At 32.5% G+C, this 14,531-nt stretch overlaps 2 protein-coding genes across 2 annotated transcripts; both read left to right on the top strand.

The window, feature by feature from the left end:
- The first annotated feature begins 3,782 nt into the window (after positions 1–3,782).
- LOC112796461 (DNA replication licensing factor MCM6-like) lies at positions 3,783–9,656 on the top strand. Its single transcript, XM_025838919.2, has 18 exons — positions 3,783–3,948; positions 4,061–4,210; positions 4,313–4,438; positions 4,754–4,916; positions 5,043–5,236; positions 5,334–5,529; positions 5,616–5,690; positions 6,336–6,565; positions 6,651–6,765; positions 7,281–7,355; positions 7,435–7,575; positions 7,667–7,870; positions 7,954–8,115; positions 8,196–8,251; positions 8,343–8,494; positions 8,577–8,702; positions 8,944–9,074; positions 9,188–9,656. Exons 1-18 carry the CDS (start codon positions 3,872–3,874, stop codon positions 9,320–9,322), a joined length of 2,508 nt encoding a protein of 835 aa, XP_025694704.1. The 5' UTR covers positions 3,783–3,871; the 3' UTR covers positions 9,323–9,656.
- Positions 9,657–10,853: 1,197 nt separating this feature from the next.
- On the top strand, positions 10,854–12,350 carry LOC112796460 (plasma membrane-associated cation-binding protein 1). Its single transcript, XM_025838918.2, has 4 exons — positions 10,854–11,129; positions 11,335–11,424; positions 11,527–11,611; positions 11,706–12,350. Exons 1-4 carry the CDS (start codon positions 11,019–11,021, stop codon positions 12,089–12,091), a joined length of 672 nt encoding a protein of 223 aa, XP_025694703.1. The 5' UTR covers positions 10,854–11,018; the 3' UTR covers positions 12,092–12,350.
- The last annotated feature ends 2,181 nt before the right edge of the window (positions 12,351–14,531 follow it).

Genomic DNA, 14,531 nt, shown 5'->3' with positions numbered 1-14,531 from the left:
GGGCATGTAACTGTTGCTATTGAAGAGCAGTGCAGGTCTAAAGCGAGAGAGTGTTTGAAAAAGGTGGAAGAATACACTCGTTGATGTTTACGGTGAATACGGTGATATGACAGATGTGTTGCATGGGGACGGCGGGCACAATACAAATGACGTCCTCGCTCACGGGAGGGATATGCACCACAGCGCTGGTGTCCATGAACGTTGTCGGAGTGGTTGTCTTAACTCTTAAGAGATTCTTTCAATGCTGTTAAAGGTTGTTTCCATTGCCCTATCTGCATCTGAGGCTTTTACTGCATTGTGGCATCTGCTCTAGAGGCCATCACTTTTATTAAAATTTGACTAGTATTTAACCAGTAAAAAAAATGAATAATTTTTTACTAGTAAATAAAATCTCGTACTATTAAAAATACTATTATAATTAATTAATGGTTACAAATTACAAAATTTGTTAGTTCCCTAGTACTTTTCTAAAAAAATATTAACGGATTATCAGAATTTATTATTTTTAATCATCACTTAACTATCAATTTAGTTTCTTTAGTCTAATAATCTAACAACATATTTTATCACATACTTTTAAATATTGATGATTGACTGATGACAAAAAAAATAAATTTTAATAGTCATTTAAACATTATACGAAAAGATTATAGAATTAATTTTTAAATAATAAATATTATTAGTCAATTTTTTTTTAATCTTTATTGTATTTTTTATATTTTTTTAAAGAATTCAAGATATAAATTTAAGATATACAGTTTAAAATTTAAAATAAAAAAGTTGATTAATGTTAACTGAAAAAAAAATGAACATCCTAATTATACTCAAATATTTACTTATATGAAAGAAGAAAATTATACTTACTCTTTCAACTGTGAGTTTATATCAATCTTAGTTCCCATAGCTTTTAAAATATGTACATATTATACACACTTCTTAATATTTTAAAGGATTAATGTTCAAAATGATCTTTAAACACGCATAAGTTAATTACTGGTCTCTTAAAGATTTTGCATTTAATTTTGTCTCTGAAAATTATATCTAGACATTAGTTAAATTAGGCTTTTTGTTAATTTTTTTTTGATATTTTATTGATAACTACTGGTGTATAAGATAAAAAGCCACGTATTACCTTTTAAGTATATTATGTGATATTTCAGGGTAACAAAATTAATTTAATAACTTAAATCACATGTATATTTTTGAGAAGTTAAATTAAAATGCTGAATTTTTCCAAAAAATCAAAGCAAGTTGGATATATTTTTTCTAGATCAAAACTAATTTTATCCTTATTTTAATCTATGCAAAAGTTGATCCTTATCTAATAAGGAAGAATGATGATGGGATGAGATAAGATTAACTTGATACAAATTTTCTTATTAATGATGAGCAAATATCCTCGTCCTCGCTCAAAGAATTATATGCCATGGACCAGATAGTTGACAATATGGACATCACTTTCTATATATCTTGCATTTAATTACGTTGATCCACGATTAGTATCTATTAAATGCTGAAGCTTTATTTGCCTAAGCTTTTTCGGATGTTATCTTAGGTAGTGCAGGCATTTATCTAGGGTGCACCTAATAATAAAGTTTACATTACTTTTTCATTTGTTGCGCTATATTTAAGTATTTAATTATTTATGCAATAACCAAATTCCTTTGTATATTGAAGATTTTCTTCCATTTAAAAGACTACAATGTTGGCTAGCAAATTCTCATTTTTTGGTGTTTTGCAGTATTTTTTAGTCTAATAAATTAGATATTAATTTATTATAGATTTAACTTTTGTTTAACACTTTAATGATAACAAATAAATGATAAAAAATATTATTTATATACTAAAATTAATTACTAAAATATTTATACTACATATATTATTTAATTTATTTTTAATATATATTTATAAATATATATTTTATATATATTAATAACTGATTTTTTTATATATTTCTAACATGATTGATAAATTATTACACACAAAAAATAAAATTCAGACTTTTAATATTTACTTACAAGTAAATTATTTAGAGTTTTATAATTATGAGAAAAAATAATAAAAGTCTATATATATATATATATATAGGATTTTTTTCAATAATAAAATAAAAAATTTATTATTTCTCCAAACATGATTTTTAAACTTTAATTTCTCAAATACGATTTTTTTTTTTTTTACATTTAGGTGAACTCTATTCAATTCCTTAAATATGAGAAATAATAATTTTTTTATTTTATTATAAAAAAACCCTATATATATAGTGCAATGTGGTGACTAGTAATCCCATAATTCGGGTATGATAGTAACATGCTAGGGGAGTAGAGACTAAAAATGTACATAGCATCATTATTGTCCTTAATGAAAAAAGGTTTTTACTAAGCCGGAAAGAAAGAGAGAGAGAAAATAAGAAAATCTACAGGGAAACAGAGACCATATATGTGGTAATAATCACATCAAATCTATGCAAGTTTTTATCTATGGTGACAAAGGAAAAATTAGACCGTTTTAAAATAATATTATATGAACATAAATATTATACTCTTTAACTTAAATATAAAAAGAAAAATAGTATAGAACATAGTTATAAAGTGTATAGATATTTTATACAGTTGTAATATCAGAAACTAAAATTGGATCGTTCGATTTTTTGATGTTTAAAAATTAAAAAATTTAGAGTACACAAATTTAATTTGTGTACTCCAAATTTTTTAAATCTTTTAAACACAAGTCAAAAAATCCAATTTACGTACATCCCACAATTTTTAAAAATACAAAAAATTAAAATATTAAAATATATCATTCATTTTATTTCTATATCTAAATTTTTTTAGCCCAAATCTTACATGTTTATGAACAAAAATTATGTCTAAATGTATTGGTTTATTGTAGTGTGTGGACAAATGCTTTCTCTGAACACCTTTTGAAAAATGAATTCTTTATACCATATAATCCTAGATCCTAAACTTTTTTGAATGTGTATTAATCTGGTTAACAATCACTAATATAAAAAGGTTAAATTGAGAGTCAATTCACACATTCGAAAAAGCTAAATAAATTGATTTGCAAGAGTCTTATAACAAATACCCTGAACATGAAATAAAGAGTAGTGATCAATTGATTTCACCATAAAGTCTAAAATAAAACAAAACAATTATAAAATTGCATTTAATTCTAAAAATAAAATAAAACAAGAAAATAAAATAAAACAAGAGACTGAGAATAAGGTATAACGAATTAAAATATAAAAAATAGTATTTTTATATTTTGTTTAATAATAAACTAAAATATATTATAAAAATTCAATTTATTTTATTTTTTTATATAAAAAATTAAAAAATATAATAATAAAAATATATTTATAAAAATTTAATAAAAATAATAAAAATAAATTATATCTCTTATTAATACTTTTAGATATAATATTTTTATTTATATCTTATTATTAAACATAATTTTATATTTTTATGTTTCTATTTGAATATCTCATACCTATATTATAACCAATTCCAGCCTAACAACATTCAAGAAATATAAGAGAGAAGAAATATTGTGGCACAATCATACAGAGAGGCCGAAAATCATGTAGTGTTCAATGGCCCATTATCGGCCCAAAGAAGCCGGACAAGACTTGAAATACGATTTTCCAAAACCCGAAAAGCCCAACAAGGGAGCCAAAAGCGTCTCCTATAGAGGAAAGGGGTTTTGGCGGGAAATCGTTGGGCCCACTTCTAATTTTCCCGCCACAGAACAGCGCGAACGTGCATATTGGTTACCATTTCCAGCATTACTGAGAACAGCGCCGAAGTTACAAGCTTCTCCTTCGCTAGATTCACTACAACACTGAAACCGGAAAAGAAGAAGAAAAGAAATGGAAGCTTACGGTGGGATTTTGGTTGATGAGAAAGCCGTTAGGGTCGAGAACGCTTTCCTCGAATTCCTCAAGAGGTACCCTCTTCTTCTTCTTCTTCTTCTTCTTCTTCTTCTTCTTCTTCTTCATTTTCAGTGATGTTGTAATGCTAACTTTTTGTTTCTGGCGGGGGTAAAACTGGAAAATCAGCTTCAGGTCCGGGAACCGGAACGAGCTCCACTATGAGGCGGAGATAGAAGTAATGAGGGCCAACGAATCCAACACAATGTTCATCGATTTCGAACACGTCATCACTTTCAGTGACCTTCTCCAGAAAGCTATCTCTGATGAATATTTGAGGTTTTTCCCCTCTTTTTTTCAAATTGTTGGAGCCCTAATTTTTTTCGTATGATTTTAGGGCACTGAGATTCTTTTTTATTTGTTTTTTTTTGTTGGTGGTAGATTTGAGCCTTATCTGAAGAATGCTTGCAAGAGATTCGTTATGGAACTGAAGCCGACCTTCATATCTGATGATAACCCCAACAAAGACATCAATATTGCCTTCTACAACCTTCCAATCGTTAAGCGGTGTGTAAATTCCCCATTCTAATTTTCTATATTCTTCTCAAAAAAAAAAACCTTTTAGTTGCAGAAAATGCTAGAGGGCTATCAAAATTTATTGTTGATGGCCATCAATTAGCTATCAAGGTTTAAAAGTGTGGACTAAAGGATATTGTTGAATTACTTGGCTAAATAGAATTCGGTTGATGGCTAAAAGTGATCCAAAAAAATAAATTCAGAAGGCCCTCTATCATTTCCCTTGTTTTTATATTTATGCTACTTTGTACTTCAGTTCTATCTTCCAAGTATTTTTGGTTATATAGCTTGTTGATTCAACTGCAGATTGAGGGAACTGGCTACATCAGAAATTGGAAGACTAGTATCCGTGACTGGGGTAGTAACCAGGACAAGTGAGGTTCGTCCTGAGCTTATCCAGGGAACATTCAAGTGCTTAGAGTGTGGTGGGGTTATAAAAAATGTGGAACAAGAATTCAAGTATACCGAGGTGATTAATAGATAATAACGACAGTTATTACCTTTTACTATTGATACATTATAAATGCCATTTTGTCTGCAGCTTATTTTGATATCTATATATGACTGTTCTTGTTTTAATGTAATGGCACTGCAGCCCACAATCTGCCCGATTCCAACCTGTAACAAACGAGCAAGATGGCTACTGATGCGCCAAGAGAGCAAATTTGCTGACTGGCAACGGGTCAGGATGCAAGAGACTTCCAAAGAGATACCTGCTGGGTCGCTGCCTAGGTCCTTGGATGTTATTCTTCGTCACGAGATTGTGGAACAGGCCAGGGCTGGTGACACGTGAGCCTTATATTTCCCAACACTTGTTTTGACTAGCCATATTGTGGTAAAAACTCAAAGTTGGAATTCGATATAATCATATTCTGTTCTCTTTCAGGGTGATTTTCACAGGAACTGTAATTGTTATTCCTGACCTTTTGGCATTGGCATCCCCTGGAGAGAGATCAGAATGCCGCCGGGAAGGTTCTCAACGCAAGGGTCCTGCAGCTGGAAATGAAGGTGTTAGGGGCCTTAGGGCCCTTGGAGTCAGAGACCTCTCTTATCGCCTGGCCTTTATTGCCAACTCCGTTCAGGTTAGTTTGGTGTGGCTTGTTAATCGCAACTCTTAGGTTTTCATTTATTCTGATTGTTGATGCTTCTTCTAAATGGTTTATTTCAGATTTGCGATGGTAGAAGAGATGTAGACATCCGAAATAGAAAGAAGGACTCTGATGATGATGATATGCAGTTTACTGTTAGTTCAGCATTCTCTTTATCTATGTGCATTATCGTTGCTGTTATATCACCATCTGGTTTAGATTTGATTTTGCATATATTGTAACGGTTTTGGTACAATAAAGCAAACCATTAGTATCTCCATGTTATACCTTGTATGACACCCTTTGTGTTTAATTTGAAAGTTTCTTTCAACTCTGACCTGGGGAGGCAAAATATGGAATAGGCCACTCAAAATTGAAGACAACCATTTGTATGCAAAATGCATGGAGAAACACACACAAGTTTTGGGTTTGTTTTAATTTTTAAAATACCATTTTTTTTTAAGATGAAGAAAGAAACTAAGGGCACTATCTCTTGCCATTTTAAAAGTTGTCTTTCATGATCATGCCATCTGGCGATATCCTTCTCTCCAATGCATAGAACAATTATCTCCATTATGACGCACATTGGATGCTCATTTCAAGGACTAGTTTTTTCATCGTTTATTGCAACTATTTATTGCGTTAATCAAGTGATTGTTCCCCTCTCTTTCCCTTTGTCTAGTGAAGTTCTTAACCTGGTCCATCATTTCCCACTACATGAATGCATACGGATATATTTGGTCCATTTTCTACATAATATCTGGAAAAAACAATAAAGTATTTGGTTTGTGGTTTTACAGACACAGGAGCTGGATGAAATACAACGAATGAGGAATATTCCAGATTTCTTCAAGAAACTTGTTAACAGCGTTGCTCCAACTGTTTTTGGTCATCAAGACATAAAGAGAGCAATCCTTCTTATGCTTATGGGCGGTGTCCACAAATTAACTCATGAAGGCATCAACCTCAGAGGAGATATAAATGTTTGCATTGTTGGGGATCCCAGCTGTGCAAAGAGTCAATTTCTCAAGTACTTTCTTTTTCCCTTTTTGCCTATTCTTTTATACTATTTTATGCAGATTGAATGACTTGTATATGCTTGTTTATTATCTTAGGTATACTTCAGGCATAGTTCCAAGATCTGTTTATACATCTGGGAAATCATCATCTGCTGCTGGATTGACTGCAACAGTTGCTAAGGAACCAGAAACTGGGGAGTTTTGTATTGAGGTAAATGACATAACTATTTTATGCTTCTGGGTTTAGAAAGTAATTATGGTCTCAAATGAGGTCAACAGGGCTTCTCCGGGAGATATTTTTAAGTTCACAACTATTTGAAACCTGTACTGTTTGTTGTAATTTGTGTTTGAGTGGCATGTTATAAGTACATTTAAAATGGAAAAAAATGTTTCATACACACTCAGAAAGTACATAGTTAGAATGTGCATCCTCTCATATCTCATGTCATGTGTGCTGGCACATGAAAAGTTTTTCTACCTATCTTGGATTGGGAATTCTAGGCATGCCAAATTGTATGCATAGTCACAGAGGATTTTACATTGAGCCACCTGCATAAAGTGTAGCATGATTGCTATACATGCAACATGGCTGAGAGGCAATGCTCAAGTTAGCCATGAAAGAACCAAGATGTGGAGGCTATTTTCTTGATATGTTCTGGTGATGCATTAATCAATATAATTGATTGTTATGTTTTTCTCCTAATATACGTGAAAACTTCTTTTCAGGCTGGTGCATTGATGCTTGCAGACAATGGCATTTGCTGCATTGATGAATTTGACAAGATGGAGATCAGGGATCAGGTAAGACCTTAGCCACGTTCTTTTGAGTTGGCATTGCATGGTCATGGATTGGAAATTATCTCATTTGGTTGGTTTGAAGGTTGCAATTCATGAGGCCATGGAACAGCAAACAATTAGTATCACAAAAGCAGGAATTCAAGCAACACTTAATGCCCGCACTTCTATTCTTGCCGCTGCCAACCCTGCTGGGGGACGCTATGACAAGTCTAAACCACTTAAGGTGATTGCCAATTATTTACGAAATGCATGGATCATTGTTGCACTCATCTGCCTTACAACGTAGCCTAATTGCTTTGATTTATCTTTTTCAGTACAATGTGGCTCTTCCACCTGCTATACTCTCGAGGTTTGATCTTGTATATGTTATGATTGATGATCCAGACGATCAGACAGATTACCACATAGCTCATCATATTGTGAGAGTTCATCAAAAGCGTGAAGAGGCTCTTACTCCGACTTTCACCACAGCGCAACTGAAGCGTTATATAGCTTATGCAAAAACTCTCAAACCAAAGGTCTGATGTCTTTTGTAGATGCTTTCCTGAATCAAGATAATTTTTTCCTTATGATTCTTACTTATTAAGCCTGATTAATGCAGCTTACGGCAGAGGCCAAAAAAATACTAGTAGACTCTTATGTGGCTCTCCGCAGAGGTGATACAAATCCTGGGAGTAGGGTTGCATATCGTATGACAGTTAGGCAGTTGGAGGCATTAATCAGGCTGTCTGAAGCCATTGCACGATGTCATTTGGAAAATCAGGTGATTTTGGGGAGGCTTCTTATTAATGTATTTAACTTGGTACATTTTTCTTCCATGGTCTAAATATGTCTTTTTAACAGGTGCAACCTCAACATGTTAACTTAGCAGTGAAGCTGCTGAAAACATCCATAATAAGGTAGGACAAATACCCTTTTCTAATTTTTATTTTGAGCTTTATTTTTTGTGCTAACTGCATTTTTTTATTTTTACTTTTTTGCCCCTTGCAGTGTGGAGTCTGGTGACATCGATCTATCTGAGTTTCAAGAAGAGAACCAGGGTGATGATGGTGATAGAAATGATAATGATAGAGATGACGGGGCTGATATTAAAAGAGAAGCTGGTAGTCAAGAGGGAACCCAGCAAGCTGCTGGAACAAATGGTGAGATGTCACTAATCATTTTACCTTGACTTCTATCGTGATAAGAGCCTTTAAGCTTAAATCATTGCCTCAACTCTTGCAGAAAATGCAGCAGATGGATCTAACCCCCAGCCGAAGAAACTAATCATAAGTGATGAATACTTTCAGAGAGTGACCAGGGCACTCATCATGCATCTTAGACAGCACGAAGAAACTGTTCTGCAACAAGGTGCCACTTGAAATACTTGCTGTTTGTTATTGAATATTTACTTCAATCGATTAGGCTCCGGTAAAGGAACTGTATACCTTTCAATTAAGTTCTGAAGCGCTGAGTGCCTTTGTCTGCTCTACATCTAATAGTTATTTGTACAAAGAAACTGTTGCTATGAATATAACTAGCCTTTATATGGTGTCCAATGTAACAGTATATTATACTGAAATGAAATTTATGCTACTTGTGAATGTTGCAGGAACTGGGTTGGCTGGAATAAGGCAACGAGATTTGATTCAATGGTATGTAGACCAACAAAATGAGAAAAACGCTTACAGTTCTATGGAGGAGGTTAAAGCAGAACTTTCCAGACTCAAAGCTATTATAGAGGTATACATTTGTCTACACCCTTCCAAGAATTACATTTACTTTGCTTTCAAACAAAAACACAATTATTCTGGACATGGATGTGGCGCGTTAACTATGTAAAACACGTACTGCAGAGTTTAATCCGAAGAGAGGGCTATTTGATAGTGCTGGATGATGGGATGCAAGAAGCAGCAGAAGGTGCGGCTCCAGAGCACGTATCTAGAAATGATCGAATTTTAGCCGTGGCTCCTAATTATTACATTGATTGACAGCATAATGATGTGAGAACTAAGAAGTTATTTTTATTCATATTGTTGCAGTGATCTGGGGATTCCTTATTTTATAAGCTGGTTCCTTGAAATATGTTGGAAAATTGTGAGTGCCCCTCTGATGTATTTGTAAGTTGTAACTAGAAAAAAAATTTATCACCAAGGAGGGGCACACAGCCTAAGTAAATTTCCTCCATTATTTGGTCCTTTCATTTGACAGACATATATGTAACTTAACTACCTTCTTAATTAGATTAGGAACAGTGTTTATACTGATGCTGCTTGAAGAGTTGAATGTATGTTTTCATTTTACTATGAATTCAATTTTGTTTGATGATGATTGCAGCCACAAGGAAAATTTCGCCAATAAATTCGTACCTACTGTTATTGAATAATGATATAAAGTATAAACATAATGTTTTATAGTAATAAATGAATTATTAATTAAACCAGGTTCACCTTCATTTTATCATTTTGCCTTTTCTTATCAAGGAGAATGTTACCTAACTACATAAATGTTATTTTCAATACTGGGCAACATTACCGTTATTTGATATGAATTAGTCAATTAGGGTCCCTCTTGTTCAAACTTCAAACAGCAAGCAGAAGTCACTATAGTTTTAGTGAAAGTGAACAAAAGGACATCCCTACCCCACATGGGAAAGATACCTTCAACTCAAGTTTCGTTTTAAAACAGTTCTTTTCAGTTAATTCGCCACGAAATTGTGTACTATTGTTTTTTTTCTTAGCTAGTTGGTTACCTTGTCGTAATTAACCCACCGATTAGTCCAAGCCTTAGTATGCAAACAACCTTCAATTTTTTTTAATAGAATTTGAATTCATTGGAGGCGTGATTGCAAGAACCAGCGAAGCCATGTGCCAAGTTTCATATCAGAAGCTAGCACAGGTTCATCCTTGTCCTAAATGGCACTATGCGTACACACAATTTAAATTGACACAGCCAAACTGTGTCACAGATCAACATCAATGGCATCAAAATTAATAAAATTAAAGAAATTTAAAAAATGATAGATGACATAAATACAAAATGTCAGGGACCCCACATATGATATTTGCCACCTATGGTATGAGTTGATTGCCAGCTGTCACTTCCCCTCACAAAAACATTTGTTCCCTTTTATACCCCTGTGGCTCCCCACATATTTACCACTAACACCCTGTCTTTGAAGCATGTCAATCATATCTGTTAGACCTAACTCTATTTGTTTTTCAAAAAAATAAAATAGCTGCGAATTTACAGTTGTGTCCTTGAATAATGTTTGATGTTTACGTATGATACTAGTTGCATGGTCCGACATGGAAGGGCAGTAAAGTCATTTGAGTATTGGCAAGTTGGCTTGCTTGAATGGGAAAGCGGTCATGCACGTAATTAGGCTGGAATTTGAAGGGCTACTTGTTTGGTTGGAACTTGGAAGTATATGTGTTTTAAATGTAGCTATGTTTGATTATGTGCTGGAGAGTGATATATATATATATATATATATATATATATATATATATATATATATATATATATATATATATATAAAAGAATTAAAAAAATTATATTATATATGTGGCTTAATTTGGAGGGACAAGTGGCTGGAACAGTGTTGCATTGAGTTTGATAGTTTGATTTTGTTAAGGACCCCAAAGAAAGAGAGAGAAAAAGAAAGAAAGAAAGAAAGAAAGAAAGATGGGGTATTGGAAATCCAAGGTGCTTCCAAAGATCAAGAAGGTTTTTGATAAGAATAGCACCAAGAAATCTGGTGCTGCTGAAGCTTCCAAGTTATTTGATGACTCCAAGGTTAGTTTCTCTTTCTAATTGATTAGCTTTGATCATAAATTAAACCTTAAATAATATATACGTAACATTATATTTTTGTTCAACTGCTCTACATCCATAACATTAGATATCATTAAACATATAATAAATGATTGATAGTATTTATTTGTCAAGAAATCAACAGAAGTTCATGTGTTATATGGCTTATTGGTGCTTGTTTTATTAGGAGGAATACAACAAAGCGTTTGAAGAAAAGAAGACTGAACTTCAAACAAAAGTAACTGAAGTATATGAGGCTTCGTCAGCTGAAGTGAAGGTATGATCATGAAAAACATGCACGCACGCGCACACACATATTTGACCAATACACTGAACAAGTGTGTTACTAATTAAATATCTTCACATCATCACTTCACAGAGTTTGGTAAAAGAACCTAATGAAGCAGGATTAAAGAAGAATTCCACATCAGTTCAAAAGTTCCTAGAAGAGCTTGTTAAAATTGGTGATGTATTTTTAGTCCTTTTTTTTCCTTCTAAATATAGAAGAAAGAGAATTTAATTTAATTGACAATGAATTTTATTTATCTGAATAATCAGATTTCCCTGGATCAAAGCCAGTGAGTGAAGCATGTTCCAAGTTTGGACCAGCCTTGGTTCCAGGCCCAGTTTCCTTTGTGTTTGAGAAAGTTTCCACTTTCATAGTCACTGAAGAGAAAGTTGAGGATGCCCCTCCTACTACTACAACAGAAGAAACAAGTGGTGTCAAAGAGAGGGAAATTGTGGTTGAAGAAGAAGGAAAAGAAAAGAAGAAGGAAGAGGCAGAGGAGAAAACTGAATCAGTAGATCCACCATCATCATCTGCACCAGAAACAGTTGAGGAAAAATCGGCTGAAGAAGTTGCAAAAGAAGAAGAGAAACCTGCTGAAGCAGCAGCAGCAACAACTTCAGCTGAGAAAACTGCAGAAGAACCACCAAAACCTTGACGAATTTCCGTTATTTCAATCTTACATATATCATCACCATATATATCTATATGTGTGTGTATTATTAGTATAGTAGTGTGCATAAACACTCAAATATTTGTTTGTTACACACCATTATTATTCTCTTATATTCTTTAAATTTTGTATCTCTATGTAATTCACTTGGGTTTGTTCATTGTTATTAATTTTTTGTATAATGGATATGTGTTTGTTAATTAATGTAAATGTGAATGCTCGTTATTGGTGCATCATTTTGTAATATTGATTGTGTATTTTTTTTTTTTTTCAGTTTTTAAGGAAGCGAAGTGAGGTGGGTCTTTTTGGTTCATTAATAAATCCTACCTGTCTCTGTCGTTCTTTTTTCCATGTGAGAGTCCTCTTTGAATTGGTTTCTATCCAAATATTCTGGTATTATTCTTACCTTATACATAGTCTATTCATATCTTTTACTATTAAATAAACTGCAAATATGCAGGATATTTCACTTTGAGTAAAATTTTTTTTCAGCCCATATTTTTTCAGTTTAGATTATTTATATTTTAATTATTAAAAAATGACCATTCGGCTTCTATCTTTTTTTTTCCCGCTAAATGTATGAGTTCTTTTACGAAAATTTTTAGTAAAAGATGGCAGAAAATACTTGTATAATCTGATCTTCACATATTTTATATGGATGATAATTATTTGATCTGGATTGTTTATTAGTTATACAATTATCAAAACAACGTTGCAAAGGATGATAAGCATTTGATTGAAATATTATTTTGATGATTATATATGTAGGAGCTAAATAGTTCCAATCGAATATTTATTATTCACGTAAGACTGATAAAAGTTAAATCATATAAATTATGTCACATATAAACATTTTTTGTTATTTTTTGCCGAAAATTTGTATAGAAAGACTCGTGTGTCTAATGAAAAAAGAATAAAGATTTATGCGCCTAATGAAAAAGAAAGATAAGGAGTGGATTGTCATTTTTTAATCCCTAAAAATGTAAATTGTCTAAATTGAAAAAGAATAAGAATCAAAAAAATTTTTTACTTCTCCACTTTTAATGTGTAGTCTCTACATATTCTGATTTGATTAGTAGTATAGATATATGCTTAATTAATCTACTTAGATTAGTTGAGTAGTTAGTTTATTTGTCTACTTACGTAAATTTTGAAAATTTAAATGTCATGTTATGTATGTAATAATCTATAATAAAAAATAAATTCTAAAATAGAGCTTAACACATTGTTTGGTTTAAGGGAATACGAAAAAAAAGGTAAAATAAAAAAATAGATGAAAAATCAATTTTTTTTTTGTTTGGATGACCATAATAAATTAAGAGAAAAAAAAGGCGTGAGACCTATCCAAAATTTTTTTCTTCCTCATGAGATGAAAACTCATGAAAAAAGAATAAATAATAGTACAATTATAAATGTTACTTATTGTTATATTATTATTAATAATTATCAATATAAATTTAGTTTAATAATTATAATATGTTATTATAATAGAGAGTTATATTTAAACATTATAAAATATAATAAAATATAAATAAATAAAAATATTTATACTTTATTTTATTATAAAGGTATTAATATAATTTTATACTATTATATTTTTTATTTTTTTATTCAAACAAAAGAAATTTTTTTATTTTTGTTTTAAAGGTTACCTGAAACGTTGATTTGGGCCTGAACGTGAGGTCCAGATTCTTTTGGGTGGCAGCGTCTGACTTGTGATGTCGAGGTGCCACCTGTCCGAGTTCTTCGTGAGGAGGAGGGGGTGGTACCTGCAAAAGACTCGGATATTTAAGTTAGCAAGGGCTTTAATCAGGTTTTTTTGTAGATTAGAACGTGTTTTATACTTGGGGGTGCCAGTGTATTTATAGTAGAGTAGATAACCACTTTTGATGGAGTAGATCTATCTTTTTTTATAGATAAACATTCCTTTTATCTTGGGAGTTTGTTGGGATCTACCTTTTAGATGAGGTAGAATTAGTTAGAGAGACTTAAGGAGGCAGTTACTTGTTAGGTCAAGTAGTGTTGGACCTCTATGTCATTGTAGGATATTTTTTAACGGTTGATTAGTACAGACTTTAATGTTATGGTCCTGGAAGTAAGGTCGGAGCCTCCGATATGTAAGAACAAGGGCATAAGCAAACTTCTCTATCTTTGATAATTCTGCTCTGCCCCTTGTAAGGCTTTGCTGATGAAGTAGATAGGTTGCTTCCTCTCTTCGTCTTCTCAGACCAAGGCCGAGGCAATAGCCTGACTTCCAACTGATAGGTATAGTACAAGTTCTTCCCCTTTAATAGGTCGGGTAAGAATGAGTAGTTGCCCTAGGAATGCTTTGAAGTCTTGAACAACTTGTGCAAACTCTGGGGTCCTCTTAAATTGTTTCCCTTTCCTTAGGATTGAGCAAAGGGAAAGTGATTTCAGAGCTGAC

Source organism: Arachis hypogaea, chromosome 4 (assembly GCF_003086295.3).
Source record: "Arachis hypogaea cultivar Tifrunner chromosome 4, arahy.Tifrunner.gnm2.J5K5, whole genome shotgun sequence".
In the NCBI taxonomy this organism is placed as follows: Eukaryota; Viridiplantae; Streptophyta; class Magnoliopsida; order Fabales; family Fabaceae; genus Arachis; species Arachis hypogaea.
This window is presented reverse-complemented; position numbering and strand designations above follow the sequence as displayed.